The sequence below is a fragment of the Micropterus salmoides genome, unplaced genomic scaffold (assembly GCF_014851395.1).
Source record: "Micropterus salmoides isolate LMB-PRFRI ecotype aquatic unplaced genomic scaffold, ASM1485139v1 Ms_hic_scaffold_15, whole genome shotgun sequence".
NCBI lineage: Eukaryota > Metazoa > Chordata > Actinopteri > Centrarchiformes > Centrarchidae > Micropterus > Micropterus salmoides.
The window spans coordinates 19,038,927-19,065,350 of NW_024040596.1; the positions used below are offsets into that span (position 1 = coordinate 19,038,927).

The 26,424-nt window shown below is 40.4% G+C and overlaps 1 protein-coding gene across 1 annotated transcript; it reads left to right on the forward strand.

Annotated features, from left to right (window-relative positions):
- LOC119904299 (rho guanine nucleotide exchange factor 7-like) lies at positions 1-25,766 on the forward strand. Its single transcript, XM_038720862.1, is given in 23 exon segments — positions 1-121; positions 213-458; positions 3,463-3,546; positions 8,786-8,870; positions 9,020-9,153; positions 10,694-10,895; positions 12,117-12,205; positions 12,835-12,929; positions 13,116-13,143; positions 13,145-13,212; positions 13,456-13,578; positions 14,812-14,950; positions 15,323-15,382; positions 15,464-15,610; positions 16,742-16,828; positions 16,969-17,047; positions 17,126-17,265; positions 18,842-19,063; positions 19,172-19,265; positions 20,312-20,401; positions 24,343-24,442; positions 25,351-25,405; positions 25,584-25,766. Coding segments are annotated over 22 exon segments (2,409 nt in total). The 5' UTR covers positions 1-121; positions 213-293; the 3' UTR covers positions 25,707-25,766.
- Positions 25,767-26,424: the final 658 nt, after the last annotated feature.

Below are 26,424 nucleotides of genomic sequence, written 5' to 3' on the forward strand. Positions count from 1 at the left end.
CACAGCGAACCGCACTTGACAGCTTGCCAGGTTAGAGGAGAGGGAAAAAACATACCATTCAAGGGAGGAAACCAGACCTGCTGAATTTCCACCAGCCAGCCGTCGTCCGCATCCACCCGAGGTAGAGGGTTTCTACTCCCATCGACATCTTGTGCATCATTTTTTTTTTTGGTGGGGAGGGGGATTAATTATGTGTCCCTTCTAACGCACAGATGACAGCGTAACCGGGGCAGAAAACTGTTAAGGTACCAAAATACAGCCGCTTTGTTGAATAGGATCTGTTGTGATTGGACATGAATTCGGCGGAACAGACGGTTACATGGTTGATTACGCTCGGGGTGCTGGAATCGCCGAAGAAGACCATCTCGGATCCTGAAGCATTTCTGCAGACCTCCCTGAAAGATGGGGTGGTCTTGTGTAGACTGCTGGAGCGGCTCAGCCCGGGGTCCACGGAGAAAGTAAGGGCAATACACCCCCCCCCCTTCCGCACACACACACACACACACACACACACACACACATACACACACTCGCTCTCCTCTGCATAACCAACCGCCAGCCCTGTCGGCGTGTCTGTGTGCTGCCCAGATCCGTGAAACCGACGCGGTTTGTTGTCTGGCTTCTCTTTCTGCCCAGTGGTCCATGAGGCGATTTCTTTTGTAGGTCACGGCAGCCCGGGTTATTGTCTGCGAAAACAGAACTACACGGTTGCTCATACGAATGTCAGCGTGCGTAAAGAGAAAGGCCGTTGTTTCCACTATGTATCTGCTCTAAATAACACAGCATCACCGCAAACAGAAAAATTATTGATCAACTGTTCCAGGAGCTATTAGATCCACCAGTGCTATGGTCTTAATAATGAAGGCCTCGTTTAATATGCTTTCAGTGCATGTTTAAACACTCAACAGATCTGCATTATCGTTCGAAGCCCCTGATTTTTATTCCTTTTTGATCCAGGCTGATGTGGCTTGTATGTCAGTGTATTTTGATACACACAGTGTGATCAGCCAGGAGTGACTAGCCATCTGTACACAGACCACAGCAATAAGAGTGGGCCGCCATTGACTGCAAAGACGCACAGACAGAGACGGACCCTCTCCCCATTTAAAGAAACAGCGCAGTGTTTGTGTCTGTCAGCGTACAGCGTCAGCAAGTTCAGCGGCTAGTAGTTGACGGGAGGCAATGTTTTTCCTGAAAAGAGGATGTTCTGCTTTTCCCTGCCACACACGCGTGAGAAATTTGCCTGGTAAACTGGGAAAACAGCCCCCCGCCTACCCCCTCGCGCCGACAATGGGGTGCTGTTTTATTTCCGTGACATCACCAAACGATGTTTCACCATTTTGCACAGGAGAGGATTTTATATAAGACATCCAGGGCACAACTGGGAAATGGGTGTCTCATCATGGTGGCTGAAATCCAAATCAGTGTGGCGTAATGAGCCCACATATTACTCATGTAAATTCTGTTAAATCTGCTGCAATCTCATCTGGGGATGATTTTATGTGTTTTATTGACATATAAGGACTAAGAGGATTGGAGCAGGAAAAATGGTCATGGGTTAAAGGGCTCTGCCCTGCCCCGCCCGTTCTGTTGTCAACTATCAACAATTGCTTTGATAAATGAACCCAAATGGTAAACAGTGGGCTTACAATACAAATCTAAAACATTTTCCTTCCTGGTCAGACAAGACACCTTTCAGTAACTCTGAAGTAAACTGTTAAGCCTAACATAAACACACATTTTTAATAGGGATCCCATTTATTTGCTTCTAACAACTTGTGACCGAAATATGTGCTGAGACAGACCATCAGTGCTCTCTGGTGGACAAACTATGTAGGCTAATGATGAAACTTTCTAAATTAATTTCAAACTTTGTAAATATCAGCATGGCTGATATAGCCTATCAGTTGCACTCTAAATACTACTACGGATTGAAACTACTACTACTAATATTTAACATTTCCACATGCCATGCTTTCCATTTACATGTCGCCCTTCTATAACGAGGAGTAGGGTCTCCAACATCCCTGGGCTAGTCATTCATTGGCCGGTCATGTCATGCCACTTTCTGGCCCAGATAGCCCTCATCTGGTTCTGTTTTCAGTTCACATGGCAGCGCTTCAGTCATCCCTCTCTGTGTGTGCAGTCCTGTATGTGGGCCAGTAGAAATTTAGATATGTGGACCAGAGCTGGGTCAGATGTCAGTTATATCAGGGTACATACCTGTGCTATATAGACCTAAGATGATAAATACTCTATCATGGTTCTTTCCAATTAGCTATTTTAGATTCCTCCCATTTCCATGCATACTGTGCACACTGAGAACAATGACTGAAGTGTAGCCAAGGGAACTGAAAACAGAACCAGATGAGGGCCACATCTGGGCCAGACCATGGCACAATATGACTGACCAACCCAGGGATGTTAGGGACACCCTAATCATTATTATATACGCTTATATAATAATTGCACTTGTGAAACATGTAACTGTTTGGGGAAAAGTGGGAAGAACTGCATGGGGGAAAATGTTAAGTAGGCTATTATTATTAATAGTAGGCTATTGGTAGAAGTAGTAGGCCTAGTAGTATTTTGATCGTCACTGATAAATCATCCAAGCCAATATATATCTGCTGTATATCATATCAGTGTCTGTATGTCAGCCGATGAGTAGCCTAACAAGAAATGTCAGTGCAGATGTGCCAAAGATACAGAAACAGTGTCTACATTAGACTACGTAATTTGTCCATTAGAGAGTATGGGCAAGTCTTTTTTTCAACTATAAAATATAGCCTACTGATAAGTAAATCTCTTAATCACAATTATTTAATAATAAATTGTAAGGGATCCTTATCAAGAATGATTATGTTTAGTTTAAAACATAAATATTGATATTGGTATGGCCTCAGTTGGGCTGTAATTACACTTAGTTGCCAGTTTGGGGTTTAGGTACACCCAGCTAAAAGTATTGCAGTCTTATACAGCCCTGCAATAAATCCTCCCTTCATGAAGGTTAAAATGCAACTTTATATTCATTTCAGAGGCTGTAGTTTGTGCTGCTGCTGAACTGGATTGTCCTATAGTCTACAGAGAGATGTTGGAAATATTTTGTCCAGCCCATCTATGTCTGTGAGGGTAGAATGAATCCTTCCTTACCACTTCGTTGAATTATATAAAACACCAGTGCATCCATAGGCTACATCAACATCAGCGGGGATCCCTATTTGTCAACGTCATTTCCCCTCACCAAACACTACAGCCTCCTCCACTTCCCCGCTGCGGGATCTGCGTCCAGCCTCCCGGAGTGTGAGGCCCCGGTGCAGATACAGACACTGTGGTGCGTGTAGTTAAAGAAGATACAATTTAAGGACCGCTGCACTCACAGAAAACCGCAGTGTGGAAAGCAAAAACCCCGCAGCGTGAACTGGAAGTATACTCTAACCAGCGTTTCCGTCCGAATTCCAGATTTACCAAGAACCGAAAAACGACGGCGAGTGTTTGAGCAACATAAAGGAGTTTCTCAAGGGCTGCACATCGTTTCGCGTCGAGGTGAGTACCTTTTCAGATTTTTGCCTTATCTTGCGTTTCTACCACAGCCGTCAGCACATTACAACACCCAGAGGTGCTGCTCGAAATGTAGAGTTAGCATGTTCAAGAGGAGACACTCATAACAATAAACAATGGGTTCGTGGAGCGGGCGGACAGAGGGAGGAGGAGGGAACTACGAGCCGAGAATAATCACCCGGGGAGAGATTGGCTTGCCCGTCCAGTGGCGATACATTTGCAACATTTTGGCAACCTTAAGTTACACTGCTTGATAAAACTATTACACTGTCGCCTGTTCACATTTCCCACTGGGGTTTAGCAGCGCCTGGGTGATGTTTACGCGTTGTTAATTAATGCAGAGCTTTGTCCTCGGACTCATGCGTGGCTTTATTGTCACCACCACTTCACACTAGCCCTTGGGTACACATTTTTGTTAAGAACAAATTGCTACTGCTGCAGCTATGGGCAATATGGACCCATGGTTATGCAAGTAGGTCTTGTTCTTACAGTAATTACAGTCATATTATTAGAAGGTGTAAAGTCTAAACATGTCCTCAGATCAAGTAGGCCTACCTCACCCATGCAGGCGTATATAATAGTATTTGGGTAAGTTGTAGTTAATGCTAGTGAGAATACCTCCATAATGTTAAGCAAATGGAGGACAGCATGCTGTTTAAGGTTGCATGTTGGCCAGAGCATAGAAGATTCATTGAACCACCCCAGTTTGACAATACATCTCAGTGTTCCTCACCATTGCCTCCCCCCACTGAGTCTCCAGTCACTGAACAAGATGTGGACATGGGGTGAGACAGAGTGCTGTCATGTTAAGTGTGTGAAACATGCCCTTTAGTAGTTACAGGCAGCTGAAATGCCAGGGAAGCAAATCACATGGCTATCATGATTTGTATTGGAAACGGCCTCTGTTTGTTTAGGCTCACCACAGAGACTGTTTCTGGCAGCTGCGTTTACCAATAATCTGCAGGTTTACTGCTAACAAATAGTCAAACCCCCCATCATAATACTCCTTTATGTCATGCTGACTTATGCCTTCACCGGCAGAGATAGCGTGCTCAGTAACGTCACCGTTACTTTTACTCTATGTTCCATCCTTGCATGCAAGAGTGTGTCCAAATATATGTGACTTTTTTGTTGTTGAGTGAACCGAACAGAGCGGGATTACCGTAGTTTGGGACATACGTGGCATTCTGCCCTGCTCACCATCTGTAAAGCAAAGATGGATCTTCTCCAGAGCCCAGAGCACAGCTGGCTCTGACCCCAGGTAGCTGTGGCTGCAGATTAGAGCAGTGGCCGCTTACACGAGAATAACAGTCAGACAGATAGATGTGACGTTTTTGCGTTTCTGACCTACCTCTTTTTAAAGTTAAGCAGGAAGTTTGGCTGAACATCAACCTGCGAGCCTTGCTATGGGGGCATTTCAACAGGACTGATTTCTTTTAGATCTATTTTGGATACATCTTGCAGATTTAAGACCATGTCTGACACTTAGGCAGCTGTTGTTACTGACCCTTAGCCCCTAATGTCTTTGACCACAGGAAGTGATCATTAGAGTTCCCATGACCCTGATGGTCCCACTGGTATAGTAACCTTACCCGGTGTCTACCCTGAGAATAATCACGGATCCATCTGTCGCAGCCAATTGGAGACTTCATTGCCATTAAATAAAAATAAGCTGTTGTATTGCATAGTGTAGTGCTGTTTCATGTATTTGGACACTGACATATTTTTTTGTTGTGTTGGCTGTAGGGCCAGCAATGAATCTGTTGAGTTTTGAAATGAATTGAGTTGGTGTTTAAGATATGATATGTCTTGTAAAGTAGAGAAAAATGCCCAATGTGAAATCTTCAAATGTGTTGTTTAGTCCGACCAACAGTCCAAAACCCACAGATTTTCAACGTGAAATAATATTAAAAAACAGTAAATCATCACATCTGAGTTGCTGGAACTGGAGAATATTTGCCACGTGTGCTTGATTGAACAACTGTAACTAATAAGTGATTATCAAAATTGTTACTGAGTCATTGATCAATCTACTGTGCTCTAGTTGGCTTTTCACTAAAGCAGTTTGGATTTAAATTAAAGCAATGACCATGAGGTCAAAGCTACGAGTTATTTACATCCAAGTCAGTATAACCAGTGTCATAGTCGTTTTTTTTCATTATCACCACAATTTACTTTATAATAATTATTTAGTGCACCAAAAGTAAAATAAGCTTCAATTAAGGCATATTGATATCAGTTGCAAATATCTGTGACCCATATAAATCAGCAGCAGGTTGGTACTGCAGCCATTTTCACCAGCGCTAGACCAATAATTTGATTGGGGCGATAGATCAAATCAGATTTTGTAAATTCTCAAATATATATAATATTGGCCTCCAAAATCCAGTATCAGTTGGGCTATAATCTTACTTCTTGCTTGCCTCTGGGGCTTTTTGTCTTCAGTCTGGTCTTCAAGAACTGAAACACATGATCAGTTGGATTGAGGTCAGGTGACTAACTTGGCCGTGAAGAATATTCCACTGTTTGGTTTTTAAGAAAACTGCTTGGCTGCCTTGTCGCTGTATTTAGGATCATTGTCTGTTGAATTGTTCTAAAATTAGAGCATGATTTGATTAAATACATACTGTATGTTGCCTTAACTCCCTCACTGTAGGGAGTTAAGTTGTACTACAGTTGTACTATATTGGACACTAACTATAAGGGGATTCACATACGCAGTAATATTTTAATATAATTTTGTATATTTAAGCAATCTCTCACTAAGAAATCTGACATGTAACCCTATCCCATTAACTGTAGTGTACATGCAGTAACTGGTTGTAATACACCGTGCAGGTAAACACTAATTTTCTCAATCACGACAAGTGTGGGAGCAATTCACCACACTGTTGTGGCTTGCTGAGTCACAGAGGGGTGTTGCACTATTGTCTCAGCCTGCTCCGAGGGATCATTACCTGACTGTGATGCTGAGGCTTAGTAGGCATGTTGTAGCTTGTCGTGTTAGTCATTGTTCATAATCTCCATGCGTGAATATTTAATTTACATCATTCATCATGTTTCACTGTGATGACTGATTTTTTTCCCCCTAATGGATAATCTGTTAAAAGACTGCAGAACCAACATTTAGCTGTTATTGTGGGGCAAAAAAGTTTAGCACAAACACTGAATGTTAGCTGTGTTTCAGTTCTGGTGAAGGTATTGACCTCTCAGGAAGATGGTGCTTTCACATGACTGCTCCTTAAGGACAGCAAGTCTTCCAGTGACACACACACTTCTTTTTTCCAAATACACAGTCTTGCAAACTAAGCCATTCACATATTCCCTTAGGACATATCTGTAATCAGAGCGGAAGATGAGAGAGACTCAAAGTCACTCACCCTCACTATAACTGAAGCGAGAGTAACTAATCACTTGAAGCCGTTACACAGGAAGATAGAGGACGACTACAGTTATTAACAGAGATACAATCGCTGCCATTCATACTAACCGAGAGTCTAGTGACTCACACTGATACAGACCCTGCTTACACGTACTGCAGTTGAAGCATAAAGGCTGGCGTTATTCAAAATTGTTCTTATTGTCAACACATTCCATGAAAAAAAAGCCATCAATGCATTAGTCTGTTTCTCAATACTTCGACTTCCCTACCCTAGTCTGTTACACTCATGACCATGTCACTGTAATTAGTAAAAGTCCAACATATAAACAGCGTTCACGTCAACATCCGCCTGATATCCGCGTAATAATACAGAAGCGCCTGAAACCAAGTAAGCAGTGGTGCCTTACGTCGGCCAGAGTCCATTGTTCAGTGTGATTAAATGTAATGGAAATAGTGTTGTATTATCATTGCAAGTCATTTTAACCCTCACTCAACCAGCTCTGCAATGTCAGATGAAGTCATAAACATATGTGAAACTTTCTCATCTTTACCATATGATGTGAATGCAGCATCAGCCTAAATCTCATTTGTCCCAAATTAAGACGGAAATCTTAAAACAGATAACAAATATCTTGTTTCATTTTCAGCTAGGCACTGTAGTTTTAAAGAAACATCACAAAAACATGGTGGTGGGATTCATTTGAAATAAAAAGTAGTACCTGAGTTTCTGTACAGATACCAGAATGACATGATACTTTGACAAATATAAACATGTCTTTCTACAGACTCCTTTTCCCATTTAACAAAATATGCCCAACATATCAAACATGAAATGCTATATGGCACAAGCAGCTGTCTAAATGTTTATGTAGGTCATGAACCATGTAATTAAATGAAGGCTACTGATCAGACATTCAAAGCCATCTCGCTGTACTTGACAATTATTGTTACTTGGTGCTTTGGTCACATGTTTGGTATGAAAAATATTGAGGTTCAATTAGGGCTGGGCAATAAAACAATATTGATATTATAGCAGTATAGTTTCTTCAATAACAATATAACAATATACCGTCAATAAATGTTTGATTTCATTTATTTGAATCACGAAAAAATTAGCACTTAATTTTAGATATTCATTTTGTTGAGGAAAAGGGACTGAAAAATATTTACTAATCATATTTTTGGAAAGAAAGATTTTACCGTAATTGTTTTGAATGATCTACCTCAGATTTGCGAAGTGATACACTGTTTGGCATAAGTGTTTGTTCTGACCATAAAGAATAGTTTAACCACACAGTTAATCATCTGGTTTCTTCAATTTTCTCTCAGGAGGAAAAGTCTGCCTCTAAACTTGAAAGAAACAATGATTTGAAATTTAATAATCATTGATGGTCATTGATGGTATGAAATGTTTTTATCATGATAAAATTTTTGTCCATATAGGTTTGATACTCAAGCTGGAGATCATAGTGCATTTGTTAGGATGCATTACATGCTCATTATAATCAACGACATATCACCCATTGTGAAGGAAGCACTATCTTTTGTAATGCACATAATTCAACCAGTTTAGTGGAACGCTAACGGAACGTAAATAGTGTCTGTCTGTAGCTGCTGCAGATATATGCGTGTCGGCTGTGCTTGTGTGTTTCGCCCACTAATTCTGTCAAAGATAACGAGAGTTATCGATTGACTGCTCAGCGCTGGCAGTGTGACCAAGTGATGACACAGTCCTGCTGCGCTGGAATTAGTGAGTAGCTTTAAAAGGGAAAATGCTCTTGCTGATGACTCTATGGCTCTGATGTTGATGCTGTCCTTCTCTCTGTGCTCTCTCACCAACAGCCATTTGAGGCCAGTGACCTGCTGCTGGGACTGAACTTCTCAAAGGTGCTGAGCAGTCTGGTTGCTCTGAATAAAGTGACTGCAGGTCAGTCAAAATATGTGCAATATTTGTTATATGATGCCTGTGGGTGTTATCTATGAAAGACAGGTGAGTAGTCATGAGAGTGTGTGTATGTGTGGGTGTGTGTGGGCGCGCCAGGTCTAGTGTATTTATATTTTACCTTTTCTGTACAGATATTGGTGTGGGCAGTGATTCAGTGTGCGCCCGACACTCTTCAGCCCATCGCATCAAGTCATTTGAGTCCCTGTCCTCTCAGGCTTCACTGGGCCGATCTTCCAAGCTGATGCAGAACCAGTTTCGCAGTCTGGTAAGGTCACCACTCACTAAACGGCTCATGGTTCAATGGTTCTGAGTCACTGAAAACACGAACACAATAACACTTGCCAAATATAATGCAATCCAAAGCAACAGCCATGCAGTGTGAGCACCACCTTTGTGAAGCTTATAATGTAAAGTTTTTGATGAGACTGCATCAGAGAGCTATTGATTTGATATTTGAGTTCATGGCTTGTGGCTATAATAATGTACAGTCTTTTTATTATTTTTGTCCTGTTGCAGTCCAATAATAAATAAACAATAATAATCCAATGTCGTCAGTTCATTGTAGTGGTTTGGGGGGATTGTTTCATTACGATTAAGTACTGGTACCAAGTTGATACAGTGTTTCCCACAGAATTAGGTTTGCTTTCTTTAAAATAATTATTATTAAATAATACTGTATATAAAGTGCTCCAATACAAAAATACTTTGTGACAAATAATTAACTGAACAAACAGTATATAGGCCATGGCTAAATTGCCTCACATTGTGTTAAACAAATAACAAAAATAAATACAGTGAAGAATAGAAATGAGACCCCTTTTCCTGAGAGAGCAGTTTTTCTGACTGCCCTGCTTCAGTCTCTGCTGCTCTAGCTGGCTCTCCCATCGCAGCATGTTGGCTGCTGTCCTCCTCCTCCTCTTCTACATCTCTCTCTTCATTAGCTACAGCTATCCCTTCCTGGCCCTCTCTTGCTGCTTCAGCGGCCACAGCAGCACTGGTTGAAGCCTGGAAGTATTTGAAACAAATTAATTGGATAGTTAATCACACTGACGGACTGTTCCGCTTTTCCATACGTGTTTTCAGAAGTGTCTAGGTATGCTGTTTTGCTACCTCTGGTCCAGACTATCTCTGCTCCTCCTCAGGTTAAGCCTTTTGAGTCTTTGAAAATATTTTTCAGTATTCATCTGGATTGAGAGAGCAAACATTCAGCATCAGAGTTTAAGATTTAACATTTACGTTCTCCACTTGCACGGGCAGTCGATATTGACTAGACTGTTGTACAGTGCGCTAACCTCGACAGCCCAGCTCAGAGTGTGGATTTTACCCATTTTATATAGTAAAAAAAGAAAATCATCACATGGTGGCAGTCAATGTTCATGTTGTGGTGGGCTGCCACAAATAAATCAATGTATGGACCTCTGCTCAGGTTGAAGGTTGTACAGATGTCACCAGACTTTGTGGAATAATAAAAAGCCGCAGTCACACTGGAATTGTACTTTAAAGGGTTTGTTTGCAACATAGTTTAAACCTCTGAGGGATGGAAATAATGAGTATGATCAGATGAACCATGATGAGTAATGAATATTACACAATATTTGCTGGGTTTGTTTCACAAGATGGATAAATAGATGTTTCATCGCAAAACTCTTCTTGTTCACACTTCCTAATAACTTTACATTTCTCCCATGAAAAATTGCTGTCATCAGTCTTTAGTCTCCTGACTTCACAATGTCCGTTTCTGCTCACAGCTCACTTTCCCTTTTGCTTCTCTCCCTGCTTGGTGACATCCTTCCCTCATTTGTCAGGATATGTCTGAAAACAGTGGACAGCAGCTGCTGGTGAGGGCACGTTTCAACTTCCAGCAGACCAACGAGGATGAGCTCACCTTTGCCAAGGGTGACATCATCAGTGTGACTCGTCAGGAGGACGGCGGCTGGTGGGAGGGCATGCTCAATGGCAGGACTGGGTGGTTTCCTAGTAACTATGTTCGCGAGGTCAAAGGCTCTGGTAGGTATCTCTACCTCTGTAAGACATTTTAACATTAATACAGTGATTTAAAAGATTATATAAGTTATATTTCTCATCATTTTATGTAGGTATTCCTCCCCTGCATGTGTCTGTGAACGATCACAGAGCAGCTTGAAATATTAAATAATTAGCTAAACAGACATCTTACATCTCTCTCAGACAAAACCTGCCAACCGGTACACTAAATCACACTTGCCATTGTCGTTGCGATTCCATCTGGCCTTGTGACAATAACACAGTCCCACATCTGCTGCGTCTCGAGGCCTGTTGTTTTTCCTCTTGTAAAGCAGGTTGCGTTGCCATGTTGCAAGAGGTGGCAGCTTAAAGTCTGATCCTCTGTCTGACTGACATTTACGCACTCCACCAATTTAACAATCATTTTTTGTGAGTGTAAGGATCAACGGACAAGATGTTTGTAATGAATTGTTATAGATATAATTTCAGTGGTAGCAGAATTATGTGATTATGGTGTTGCTTCAGCTAATGTCGGGTCTTTACGGCCCAGCTAGAGGAAATTCTTCTTGCAGCAAGACAGCTTAAAAACAAACACAATAAAACCACTCAAAAGACAATGAAAGGTTAATATAAGAAAAGCAAGAAAACAGTGATATTAATAAGAATAAAAGCAATAATATATATATAATAGGGATAAGATGAGATAAGGTATAAGAGTTACATATTAGAATTACGAGCGCTTATTGCACATGGGAATAAATGAAATGCTGAGATGTGACGTTTAACGAGGAAAAGAGGACAAAACAGCTACTGAAACAATGTACCATGAGCTATTGTTATTGTTTCTCATTAACTATTATTGAGTGCAAATCCTAATACACAGTAAAAAAACATAAGTCGCAATCCTGATATGCAGTTATGGTGGATATCAAGCAGTAGAACGACGTTTTTGTGCTTTATATGTGCAGTTAAACATCAGCCACTAAAAACACTTTTGTAACAGGGACTACTAATTTCTGAAACTAGTAGTAGCATCAGTTTGTCTCCAAAATGCACTTCACTAAACACTGTGTGCCTTAGTAATGATTCATGCTTAAAGAGTCCACTTTTATATGATATTTAATATTTCTTGCAAAAGTCAAGTGTGACTTGATTGTGTTCATTGAAAGTGTCTTCATGTCTCATTAGATATAATGCTTGATAGAAGAATGTCCCCTAATTTATGTATTTTCTCTCTGGCCACAGACAAACAAGTGTCCCCCAAGTCTGGCACTCTTAAGAGCCCACCTAAAGGCTTTGACACTTCTGCAATCAGCAAGACGTACTATAACTTGGTAAGAAAGCAACTGTTATTTCTGTCTTATTTTCCATTTTTTCCCCCTTTCTTTCTTTTGTCTCTGTTTCTCCACTAACACCATGTTAAAATTTAAGTCTTGTCTCTGTTTTTTGAGCGCTTTTATTCTCCCCTGGTTTTTTTCTGTATCTGTATCTCTGCTTTTCCCATTCAGTGTTTGTAAATTATTTTGCCGGAATGAGATGGAGTACCAAGATAAAATCGAGGTGGCCTTTTCACCCACAGCTTTCTCTCTACACAACTCACCGACATACTTTCGTTCCTCTTGTCTAAAATGTTCTGTGCCTAGCCATGAGAATGTTACTGCGGCTGAGGGCAGGTGTGGTTTTTGGAAAACTGCCATCACAGTTGTAGTGAAAACACGGATCAGTTATGTGGCTCACTTTCCAAACCTGAATGACCCAATTTTTCACTACATTTTTTTTAATACACAGAAGCAACATTTATGTTTAATGGTGTTTTAATAAGTTATATGTAATGTTTTGACTACAAAGAAAGTGTAATGTAAAAATGTCTCTCAAAGAACAGCGTTGTTTTTCAAGACCTCTTTCTCTCCTTGAGACAGGTACACTTTCTAATTTGAAGCTGTTTTTTTACTTTCTTTTGCAGGTGTTGCAGAACATTTTAGAAACGGAGACAGAATATTCTAAAGACCTTCAGAGCCTCTTGACGAACTACCTGCGACCTCTTCAGAGCATCGACAAGTACGACTCATTCACATGTAAAGCTTGATGAAACCAGAACCAGGTTAATTTAGCATGACTGTTGTACAACAGGAACCCGGATCAGATTTTGTACACGTCTCAAACAACAAATAACTTTTTGTTTTTTTGCATCTCACTGAATATGCTGTCACCGTTTTACTTTACCCGTCCTATCTTTTCCTCCAGACTGAGCAGCTCAGATGTGGCTCTGATTTTTGGGCAACCTTGAAGAGATCAGCACCTTCCAGCAGATGCTCGTCCAGTCGCTGGAGGAGTGCACCAAGTTAGTCACCCCCCTCCTCCCTGCACACACAGCCCCACTGCAGCAGCATCCTCATTGTTTCATAATAAGCAGAGCGACATCTAGTGTTGGGCTGACTGTACTACAGGGATGTAGTAAACCAGGGATTAAACCATAGGCTAGGGCATAGTCTGCTTATTTTATATTCTTTAGTCTTTATCAGAGTTTGCATAGAAGCATTTTGTCTGTGCGTGATCTTTTTTTTTTTTTTTTTTTTCTCTTCAGGCTTCCAGAGAGCCAGCAAAGGGTGGGAGGCTTCTTCCTCAACCTCATGCCACAGATGAAGGCTCTTTATGCCGGTTACTGCTCCAACCACCCCTCTGCAGTTAATGTGCTCACCCAGCACGGGTATGGTTACATCAACAACGTTTCCTTTTATTTTACAGTGTTTTCAGCCTGTTTTCAGACAGCAGCTCACAAGGAAGAAGAAGAGGGCTTTCGTGTTACACAGGGAAACGTTTGTTTTGTAATGTCTTGCATTCTTAACAGGAAAAGGGACTGGTTGTGTTGTTGAGTCTGTGGAGTTTGTCTTTGTTTTGTAGTTGTAGCTACCTATCCACTGGTTGTGGAAACTATTGTGGCTTGTCTCTACAGACACAAAATACTCTATAACACAGCAGATTGAGGGTGACCTGAGGTGCATCTGAATAATGTGATTTGGGAATGTTTTAACTACTGTGAATCATAATGCACTACAACAAATACTGCCTGTGAGAAGTGCTGTTTCAACTATGTTGTCACTTCACAAAAGTGCAGGTTGTTGTGTTATTAGGCAAATACACTGCCAACTAAAACAACCTAATATGAAGGTTATAATGTTAAGTGTTCGTTTAAACTGTTTTAGAGAGGTGTTGATTCAACTGTATGATCATTGTGGAAGATGTAGGTTTTTGGTGCTGTTGAGCTAAATTGCGTTCCACAGAGAGGTGTTTCTGTTATTTACCCTACTTTTATTGATATAAATGGAGTGGGCAAAATAATGGAAACACCTGTCAGTATAGCAGCATCCAAAATGACCATAATGTTTAATCAGTCTCAACTGCTCTAAAACTGTTTAAACAAAAACTTACCATTATAAACTTTTAAAAAGTATTAGTAAAAATAAGGATTTATTGCAGGACTGCATTATTTAACTGGGTGTAACAAATAAACTTGTAGCGGAGTTTAGTTTGTAAAGTGTCTTTCAGTCAGTGTTAAGGTTTCTCTTTGTCAGTACAGTTTTCCTGTTTTTTGGTATATGCTGTCATGGTTTTTGACACACTTTCGCACATCATAATTTGTCCCATGTGTAGCTGGCTTTATAACTTTGTTTACTTTACTTCAAATTTAATTTCCTTCCCAATTACTAAGGCACAAAGTGAGTGAGTTGTAACAAGCTGAAAGCCAGTTAACAATATGTGTCAAACAGAGGCCAGTTAGTCTCTCTTTGTGACACTTTGTTGGTTGCAAACCCTGTGAAGTCTGAAGAACTGTTTGTGAAGTTGATAGAAACTATCACTGTATGTCGTCAAGGTTACATAATGAGCTAAATGATTTCTTTTGACTCCCTGTCTCTCTTTCTGTATTTTCCTTGTCTTGCAGTGAAGTACTGGGGGAGTTTATGGAGGGGAGGGGGGCAGTCAGTCCTGGGATCCTCACCCTGACCACAGGCCTCAGTAAACCCTTCATGAGACTCGACAAATACCCCAACTTACTCAAAGAGCTGGAGAGGCACATGGAGGTATGTATCTAAACATCGTCGCTTGTGTTGTGAGCTGCAACAATCAGTTGTCAACTATAGAAATTAATTGGCATCTATTTTAATAATCATTTCATCAGTTTGAGTACTGTTTTAAAGGGAAAATATCATTCTAGCTTCCTAAATGTGAATATTTTCTGGTTTCTTTACTCCTCCATGATGGCAAAGAGAATTGCTAATTGCAAAAGAAGGTTTATGAGGATGTCATCTTGGGCTTTTGGGAAGCACTGATTGACATTTTCAAGACCAAACAACTTATCGATTTATATGAGAAAAAAATCAACAGATTTATCAACACTGAAAATGACTAGTTGTAGCTCTATGTGTGTTTAATAACCAACGTGTTTCTTTCAGGAGAGCCATCCTGACCGGCCAGACATTCTGAAGTGCATGGCGTCTTTCAAAAATCTATCTGTAAGTTGAGCCCCCCTTCTGTCCTGTCAAATGTGGCATGTAACCAGGTCTTTAAGCTGTTGTTTGCTTCCCTTGTTTCAGGCTCAGTGTCAGGAGGTGCGGAAGCGTAAGGAGCTGGAGCTGCAGATTCTCACCGAGTCCATCCGGTTGTGGGAGGGGGATGACATTAAGACCCTGGGCTCTGTGCTCTACATGAGCCAGGTCTTAGTTCAAAGTCCTGGCTCCGAGGTACTAGAACCATCTAACTTCTCCACATGCACTTCATTTAGCTATGAACTGCTACCAGTATTGCTTCTACACAACATTTGTTCATGTCAAAGATTTGCTATAATTGACAGGTAATCTTCTAAAAACCCTTAACAACTCCAAAACTTACCAATTTTGTAACAAACATAGCGAGTGTAAACTTTTTCCATGTGAATGGCTCCTTTCATCATCTCAGCCTCAGCTACCACCTTTTTGATGATCTGTTTATAATGTAGGGCTTGGGACACTGCAGTTGTGTAGATCAGTGGTTCCCAGCCTCTGGGCTGTGGACCGACACCCTGTCATTGAACGTCTACTACAGGGACACAAGGAAATAATATGATATGTCAAAAAAGCTGAATAATAGTTGTCAAGCTTCATCGGCTTCTGTGGAAATAGCCTCAAACTTACCGTTTGTGGCTACTAGATTTTTCTGTGCTGTGTTCCTGTTACTGTACTGTAGCTAGGTAGCTATGATGAGTAAAAAACTAAAGCATAGAGCATTTGAGAGGTGATTGAAAGAGCTTGAGCATTTCTTCAAGTGATGCAGGGGAAATAAAAAATGTAAAAATAGTGTTATATCTGAACATTTGACCTAGGGCTTTAACCAATATTTCTGTTCCCCAGGCTGATTGGCTTGTAACATCAGTGCAAAAAAAGGTTGACAAAGATCTAGATCACGCAGAGTAAAATGCAAAACAGCTGTGGTTGTAACTGTCAATAAATGCCACATTAAAGGGGCACATGCCAATTTGTCCTGTGAACCACAAAAAGGTAATGCACCACTCTTTTCACAGTTGTGATGTATATACCCAGATCGATTATAGAGAAGTGATTAGTTACAGAAACATCACTGTGAGCATGATGATGTGTGATATGCTGTAAAACTCCTGCGATCTTGACAACTTAGACGTCAACTGCCAATATCTTTTATCTCACCAGATAATTCACTTCAACTAATGTAACTATTCTCTGAGACTGTTGTGAGTCTTTGATCAGAACTAGCCCTTAGTCAAATCTTTGTGTGTGTTGACACACAAACTGGATCACACTTTATCTCTCCCATTCCCTCTCTATTCCTCTCTCACTCTACTACTTCTTCTTTTTTGTCAGGAGAAGAGTGAGCGTTACCTCATGCTCTTCCCTCACATCCTCCTCATGCTGTCTGCCAGCCCCAGGATGAGTGGCTTCATATTCCAGGTCAGTAATAAACATTTTCTCAGATCAGTCTGATTTAAGACTCTTTCTAGTCTATACTTAGAGTTCTGTACTTAATATAGTGGAAGAGAGGTATTTTCTCTCTTACGTCTTGATTGTGATGCAGTGATTTCCCTCTGCAGGGAAAATTGCCCCTGGCCAGCATGACAGTGACCAAACTAGAAGACTGTGAAGCCCATAAAAACGCCTTTGAACTCAATGGTAAGGCTACATAAGATGTTGAGATGAGTGTGATTCTTTTACACAACGCCTTCAACAACATTGTCTCTGTCCGTGCAGGCACCATGTTTGACCGTCTCCAGGTAGTGTGCACCAACCAGCAGGACCTGCAGGACTGGGTGGAACACCTGACCAGACAGATTAAGCACACTGCAGCCACAGCACCCAGCCACAAACCACTCACTGTTCCCTGCCACACGGTCAGGAGCTAATGACTACATACCCACATACAGATGATTTCATTTATGTGTTCATTTATACTCAATGTGGCTCAAACACTGCGCACACATACACACACATATATATATATATATATATATATATATATATGTGTGTATATATATGTGTGTGTGTGTTGATTTCTAGCTGTTTTTATTATGTCTACTCTACAATCAATATGCCATTAGAGGTTGGCTCACATAATGCCTAGCAATCATTTAAAATTACTATATAGCCTTGTCTGAAGTGGCTTATTTCTCTCACTAGAATGGCTGTAATGCACAATTGCATTTAATGCACAATTGCATTTAATGAAATGAATACACATGTTAATAATCAGCATTCGGCCTTTATGCCTTGAATAAACAATCAACACACGCGATGTAGGATGTCATTGGAGTATATGACATCTAGGCTACTGAGGGCTGCCTTTCCCTAAAGGACCTTTTACATAAATATAACCGAAAGATTAATAATTTTGTTGTTACTGAAACAACTGCAGTTCAGATGAATATTTGCAATGCTTCAATGACAGTTTTGAGGACCACGTGAATGTACAACTAGACTGTTGCTGTTTTGGAGATGTACTGCTGCCTAGTTAGCTGCCACTGTGACCTGGAACTGGATAAGTAGATGGAAAATAAGTGTTAAATGTATTTACATAAAATCTGGGTTGGACCCTCTTTTTCCTTCAGAACTGCCATAATCCGTTGTGGCATACTTTCAACAAGGTGTTGGAAACATTCTTCACAGACTTTGGTCCATATTGACATGATAGCATTGTGCAATTGCTGAAGATTTGTCGGCTGCACATCCATGATGTGAATCTCCCGTTCCCAAAGGTGCTCTATTGGATTGAGATCTGGTGACTGTGGAGGCTATTGGAGTTCAGTGAAGTCATTGTCATGTTCAACAAACCAGTTGCGTGAAAATCCCAGTAGATCAGCAGTTTCTGAAATAATCAGACCAGCCTGTCTGGCACAATCAACCATGCCGAGTTCAGAGTCACATAAATCCCTATATTCCCCATTCTGATGTTCGGTTTGAACTTCAGCAAGTTGTCTTGACCACGTCTACATGCCAATATGCATTGAGCTGCTGCCATGTGATTGGCTGATTAGCTATTTGTGTTAATAAGCATTTGAACTGGTGTACTGAATAAGGTGGATGTGTATGGGTAGGGAGTTCCAGAGGGATGGGGCTACGATGGTGAATGTGGATGAGGAGGCGGGCAGCAGAGTTGTGGATGTACTGAAGTTTATTTAGGACTCTGGCAGGTGAGAGCAGTGAGACTAAACCAAAACAGTAAAGTTGTGGGCTTGAAAACCTAAACTATAAGCTGAAAGATGTTAAAATGCTGAGTAGAGCTGAGGAGAACTTCACGTTTGGGTGATAATTCTCTGTGTATTCCTCCGTACGAGTGACCCCTTTTACATTACACATAGTCATTTAATCAATTGTAAAAATATTGATTAGAGCGACTTTAAAAAGCAAGAAGTACAGTTTCTGTCGTGTGATGAATCTTTTTACAAATGCCCCTTTTGTTTTGTTCCTCAGCTACCATCTCACCCTCTCACCCCATCCCGGCATGCTGATGGGAGGGCCATGACAGTGGCTCCCACCTACCACACCCTGCCTCACCCATCTTCCCATGGAACGTCTCACAGCACCCTGATGTGGGGTCCACTGGAACCACCCAACACCCCCAAACCCTGGAGTCTGAGCTGTCTGCGGCCTGCACCCCCTTTACGGCCCTCTGCAGCTCTCTGCTACAAGGAGGTGAGGGACCGTGTTTTCATCTGTTTAAGATGTTTTGATATGTTTTTGTAATGTTGATTTTCTAATTGTAATGCAATTGTCTCACCTTTTTCTGCCCCCCATGCACAGGATCTTAGTAAAAGTCCTAAGAGTGTGAAGAAACTCCTTCCCAAGCGCAAGCCGGAGAGGAAACAGTCTGAGGAGGAATTTGCCTTGAGGAAAAGTATGTTTAAAATCTTCTCTATTTATGTCTGGACTTTGTGTTGAACACAGATACAACCAAATGAGATTTTTTTTTATAATAAAAAGGAACACTTTCTTACTGAGAAGTACATGAGAGAGAAATAACATTCATATCTGTCTGTTAAGGAAGAAGTTGCAGCCTATCATTCTAGGTCTCCACAAAAAACACATATTGGTGGGGATATGGCCAAAAATGTTATGCGCAATAAAAACATATGTTATACCATACCATTCGATATCGTAATTATCATGATAAATGTCAGATCATTATCTTTATTCAAGTTTAAAGTTTTTCCTCCAGAGTGAAAATTGAAGAAACCAGTTGGTTAATTGTGTGGTTAAACTATTCTTTATGATCAGAACAAACAGATGCAAAACAGTGGATCACTTCACAAATCTGAGGTAGAACATCAAAACAATTACTATAAAATCTTTTTTCAAAAAATATGATTAAGTAAATATTTTTTCAGTCCCTTTTCCTCAATAAAATAAATATCTTGATTAGAAAAAATTAAGTCCTAATTCGTTGATGATTCAAATGAATAAAATCAAACCTTTATTGATGATATATTGAACATTTGTTATATTGTTATTGAGGAAAATAATTATTTTTTATGCCCAGTTTTATTGCCCAGTCCTAATATAACCTCTTAATTAGTGAGCTTTAGAGTGCTTCCTTCAGATAGAGCCATGCTAGCTGTTTGCCCTTGCACCTTTGCTAAGGTAAGCTAAGCGAATCTTCTGCTCTACCTTCAAACTTAATGGACCACTATGAGAGTGGTATTGATCTCCTCCTCTCTCACTTGGCAAGAAAGCAAAGAAGAATCAGCCAAGAGCCACAGAAGAGCAAAAATGTCCTTCCAATGTTTGCAGCTGCTGTGATTTGTGCCTATAATTCAATTTAATTCAAATTAACTTTATTGGCATGAATGTATAACAACAATATTGTCATGCCTATGATAGGAGGGCAACAGTGACCAGAGACCTGACGAGCATGTAAATAATTTTTCGCCTTCTCTTTCTCAGGTACAGCTGCTCTGGAGGAAGATGCCCAAATCCTGAAAGTTATTGAGGCATACTGCACCAGTGCCAAAACCAGGCAGACTCTTAACTCCAGTAAGAAAACAAGAACTATTACTTATACTGTACACGTGTATGCACAAAAGAAGAGAGGTTCATTCTGGAGCTTGCTGTCTTTGTTACTGCTATACCTGTATTCTGTTACTCAATGCCTTTCTTTAACACTGGTATTCTGAACTGATCTTTCTAACAGTATCTTCTCCTTCTGTCTGTCTCTCCTCCACTCCTCACCTTTTGGCATTGCTTTGGTTTACCCCGAGTTCCTTCATTTTCTCTTTTTTTCTCATCCATTTTTGTTTTCTCCATGCTGCGTTATAATTTTCTACATTCATTCTGACTCACCCCATCACCCCATTCTGCATCTGTCATTGGTTTTTTATGATTTACCATTTGTTGCGTGCTGCATATGATACCTCCTCTTGCCCTGTCACTCCTCTTTTTCGCCCACCATTTCCTCCCTCTAATTTCGCAACATCACCGCCAAACTTGGCGCACCCCGACCAGCCTGGCAGGGCACTGACCTGATGCACAACCACGTGCTGGCCGACGCGGACCGGTCCTGTATGGACTCGCCGGGCCGCCGTAGCAGCGTGTCTCGGCCAGAATTGTCCTCTGACCTTTCAGAGGACTCTGACTATGACTCCATCTGGACCACCCACAGTTACAGGATGGGTTCAGTGCCGCGTAAGAGCTGCATCTCTCACCAGAACTAAAGAACGTACAGTACTGCCACGCTGTACTGCAATGTAACGTACAGCGCGTTTACCTCTTTTATCTTCATTGTATTAAATGAAACTAGATTTTTTTTTTTATTTATCTATTTATTTTCTATTATATTATTGTTCATTTTTTGTTAACTTATTTGGTTTATTTATGTTGTTTTGTTTTAAGATGTTTTAAGCATCTCCCTGTTGCCTTTGCCACTTTCCCTTTTATGTGCCTCCTTTCTATGTGTAGTTGTCATGCAGTAAGTGTTTGGTAATTGTTAATTTATCTTGAATGTGACCACTCCCCTTGTTTGACCATAAATGTGGCTGACTCTCTCAGCAGGGAGTGCAGGAATGTTGGAGTGGAATATAGGGGAGGGATAACCAGGGGAGGGAGAGATGGGGACTGAGCTTTTCCTGTCTGATATTCAGATGTAATTCAGGAACGAGTGTATTCTATTTACCATGTACTACTTCTCTTCGGTATGTGTTTCTAGAGTATGTATGCTCAAACATAGCACAGATGCCATACACACACGCACAGGTTCAGGCACATACGCCCCTGCTGCCTGATAATATAGCAGCATGCAAATGAAATATTCAAATCCTCCATGTTTCGTATCATTGCTGTTTTCTTAATTTGAGTCTTTTATCATGTTGCCAGTGCTAAGCAGGATTAACTTTAACATAGTCAATGACCAAAAGCTACTAAATGCTAAATATCCTTGCTAAATGTAGTAATTTGTGAAACACAATTCATTATTTAATGTAGCTGCTACAGAAAGAGGAGATTGTCACATACACTTCACTCTCTAGCCAAGCTTTCTTCAGCTGGATAAAAGCTACTGTGCTAAGAATGGTGAATTTAAAGGGTCAGTTCACCCAAATTACAAAGACGCGTTTTCACACTTACCTCAGTCACCTGAGATTTCTGCCTCAACTACAATACAATCGAAGTGATTAGAATTTTGCTTGTGGTGATGGGATTTGTTGAAATTCTCTTTATATCACGACAGCAATCAATTAATCAAATGCAGAAATCTCGTATATGTGGCTTCGCAGGACTGTAAAAAGCTGGCCTCCCTGCACCTTTCACATGAAAATGTGTTTTGGGGGGGGGTGCCTGAAGGGACGGGGTGATATTTTTTTGGTTGGATACTACTTATAAATCTAGCTGTCTCTTGCTAGTTTCTCCTACGCTGCCTGCTCCAGCTTTAACTAAATTGTAAAGTTGTGGATGCCGAAATCTCAGAGTCAGTAACCTGGAAAACATTCTGTATCACTAGATACCATTTCTAGAGTTATGTGAGAATTTACTTTTTTGTATTTTGGGTGAAGTGTGACACTAAGTTATTAATTTTAATAGTTTAATGTACTGTGTAGTCTCCTACGCATCATCCTTTAAAACCTGATCTTCCATCCAGCAATGTTGCTGTGTGTCAGTGATTCTACAGGGTTGCATTTATATTTACTTTTAAACCTCAAGTTAGTGCATTAACAAAATAAAAGATTAATTTAAACCAGTCATTGCAAACCAGCCCGATGCTAATAAACTCTAACTACAGCCCAACACAGCTACAGTCCGGTAATACAAATCAAATATGCTTGTTTAATGTATCCTGCTAGTTAAAGGAATAGTTTGAGGTTTGTGTAAGTACGCTTTCTTTCTGTGAGTTAGTTGAGAAGATCAATGCCACTCTGAGATCTGTCCGTTCAAAATTAAGCTGAAGCCAGGAACAGCTTAGTGTAGCTTAGCATACATACTAGCCTTGTTCTGTCCAAAGGTACACTCATGGAAAGAAAGCAACTAAGCTTAATCTAATTCCTTTAAGGTGTAGCTGTTACTGGGATCTGACAATTTGACCAGGTTAGGGTAACATCAAAAACAAAGATCCCTTGTGTCACAACAAACTAGCGCCTATGCTACGGCCTCAAAGCCAGACATGCCTTTGTGTGGTCTGGCATGCGAGGCTTCCATGCTATCTCTTGCATTGATGACTATTTTTATGAAGAAGTATTTTTCCAGTATTGGTATTAAAAGTACAGGTTGGCATCCACTTAGAGTCTATCTCTTCTTACAGCTAGCAATGTGAGTGACATATGGTATATATTGGTCCATGTTACAGTACTATTTACTGTTTCTGTAATCAGTTCTTTATTGTATTCATTATTTTGTATACAGGTGTTTTTATTTATATTTATTCTGTATGTCAATGTTTACAAAACTTCTTTCTTTTGTTTTTTTTTTTTGTTTTTTTACAATTTATTGCTCTGTATCAAAGTTTACACTGAAAATTATAACATGAAGTTTTCTGAATTATTTTGCACAATCATGTAACGGCCCAGTGGGTTTGGGGGATAGAATCTGTTAAATTCTGTACTTTTTGTTGTCTACCTAGAGTGTGTATAATATAGTCTTAAAGGTAGACTTGAGTATTCAGTGTTACTGTAAAGTAAATGCTCATTCGTAGTGTAAATGCTCACCTTCTGTGTTTTGAAAGCATTGAGGGTAAAAAAAAAAAGAACCAAGAGACCGTGATTATACGGAAACATTTATATGTGAACTACTCATTCAACCTCAGAATACTGTCAGAGTGGACTTGAAATGTAAGAGCACATGGTCTCCCTTTCTGTAAATACTAGTTGTCTTGGAGCAAGAAAAAAAATCCATTCTACCATCTATGAGTATTTGAGCTAAGAATATCACTGTCCTTATATTATGTGCTATACTTTGTGACAGGTGTATTCTGTGGTTTAAGAAAATAAGTCAATACGTGAGACAGGCAGGGCGACAAGACCAACTGTCTTTGACCAACATTGTCCTCTGTGTGCTCTAATGCTGTATTCAGTTCACACATGTGACCACGTCGTATCTGCAAATAGCGCCTTCGGTGTATTTGTTCTACATTGCTGAAGTGTTCAAGTCCCAAACGCTGTATTATGAGTTTTGAATAAATCTGTCATTTGGTAGACACTGGCATTCTGGTTATTTGTAAGAAATCTGATTGTTTTTTTTTGTTGCCAGATACCACTACAGCCTCTCATTTCCTTTCAATTTCCTCTGGCTCTTGTCTGATATCTGGCCTATGCATGACTAACACACTACTACTACAAATTTTCGCGTATGTTTGGTTTTCTTCAATGCTGTCACTCATTCCAGAAAAAGAAGGTCAGACTGTGGTCTGGATTTGGTACTGACTCACCTTACTACAGTACAAGGTGCGACATAGCAAGGTGCCAATCGATGAGTGCTCTTTTGTTTTGAAACAGGGCCGCGAAGGGAAACCGGGCCGCATGTGATCATCCCTGGTGAGAAGAAAGTCCCGTTGGAGGATCCCAGTCGCAATGGACAAAGTGCAGTGGAAGAAAAGTAAGACAATAGATAGATCTATTTCTTCTCCTTTACCCTTAATCAATTCAGTTCAGCTTTATTGGCATGAATGTATAGTATTTTATATATATATATAAAATGTAATATATAGCTGTATAACTGTCTTTAGATATTTAATTCCCATATAAAGACCAAAACCAAGAATTTCTTTGTACACTTTCATACCCTGTCTTTGGCACTTATCACAAAGCCTATTCGTTCCTATGAAGAAATTAATCTTTAAAAAGAGGTCACGAATGTCATGTTAATTTCAAGAAGGCTCAGTAATTTTCCAAAACGACTGTACACTGTGTGTAGTTGTAGTATTCAAACAACATCTTAAAATATGTCGGATTGACTCAAACTAAGGTGCCCATGTTCATTGTAATGAAGGAACATGTCACTAAGTGCAACAGTGTGGTTTTTGGTCAACAATGGAGGTCTATTACACAGAGGAAAAGGCTATTATCAGGCTTTGACAGCTTGTTAGTAGGATCAGTTAATTGTTGGTTTTGCTCTTTTCATGGGATTTGTTGAAAAAAGGAAAAATACAGAAAATCACGACTTATTCTGGTCAGCAGTAACTCTGCCTTGGTTTATGCCACTGCTGAGTTACGAGGATATGCCCACATCTTTTCAAGTGTGTCTTAAAACAACACTCACATGCCCACGTACACATTTGGTAGTTCCATGCTGGCTGGGAAGTGATGCATTCCTAATGTGAATCAAATGTAAGAGATGTGAGAAGCCCAAAAAAAATTACAGTGAACTTAAACTGTTGCAATGTACAAACTGGGCATGTGAGTGATGTTTTAGGATAGACTTGAAAAAATGTGAACCTGTCCTTGAATCAGCAGTCTTGTGGGCATCGCTGATGTGTTGACCTTTTACATGTTATCATCTTAAAGGAGCGTGGTGGATGTGGTGTACGCCCTGAGGGACGAGGTCCAAGAGCTGAAACAGGTGATGTCTGGGATGTTTTCTGAAAGAGCATGGTGGTGTGATTTATCTAATATATGACGTTCAGCTAAAATTAGCTGGTTTGACTCTCAGATCTAAAAATTGTTAGCTGAGTAAAGAGTAGGCACAATGTTAGCTAAGTGGAAATAATTATATTAGTAACGATGTTTTTACCTCCCAGGACAACAAGAAGGTCAAGAAGTCATTGGAGGAGGAGCAGAGAGCACGGAAGGATCTGGAAAAGGTCGTGAGGAGGGTGTTGAAGAGCATGAACGACCCAACATGGGATGAGACAAACCTTTGAGGATCTCCATCTGAAGCTTTGAAAAGAGAAAAGAAAGTGTCACACACGTTATTTAAAGATGGTTGTAGTGAGAAAATAAGAGTGAATCTGTAAGCAGGTAATTGTGTGCTTGTTTGAGATGGATGTGTGTGTTTGCTCTGAGAGGAGTGTCAAGGTGGTGAAAAGACAGGAATCACTGTGTAACGCTGAACAAGCTTGACCATCTATCCCACGATAACATTCCTTGAACACCAAACAAGATGGTGAGGATATTAACCCTCAGTGTGTCCATCTCTTCAACCTCTATCATCGGTGTCCTTGGGGAGTGTTCAGCGTGGCTGGAAGACAAGTCGAGAGAAGTCTTCTCCCTCTGTTTACAATCATTTAACAGTACGCAGTCCAATGGTACATAAATGGTTCTGTAATGGTCTCAAAGGCCTTGGACAAGTCTGATCTGAAACCATTTCATTTCATGACCTCTCTTATGTTATTTAATTTTTTACGATTTGATTTATGTTCTGTCTCCTTCCCTGACACAGCCTGGTGTTTTTTCCTTGTTGTTGTGACCACTTTGCGGTTTGACTTTCTTTCTAGGCATCATAGGGAATTGTACAGATATTGAACTTGTACTGTAATGTAAATACTGCTAAAAGATGAGCCTTTGTCCGTTGGGAGAAATAAATGCTGTTATACGAAGAATGACTTTGAGTTGCTGCTAAGTCCGCCACCCCAAAGGAAC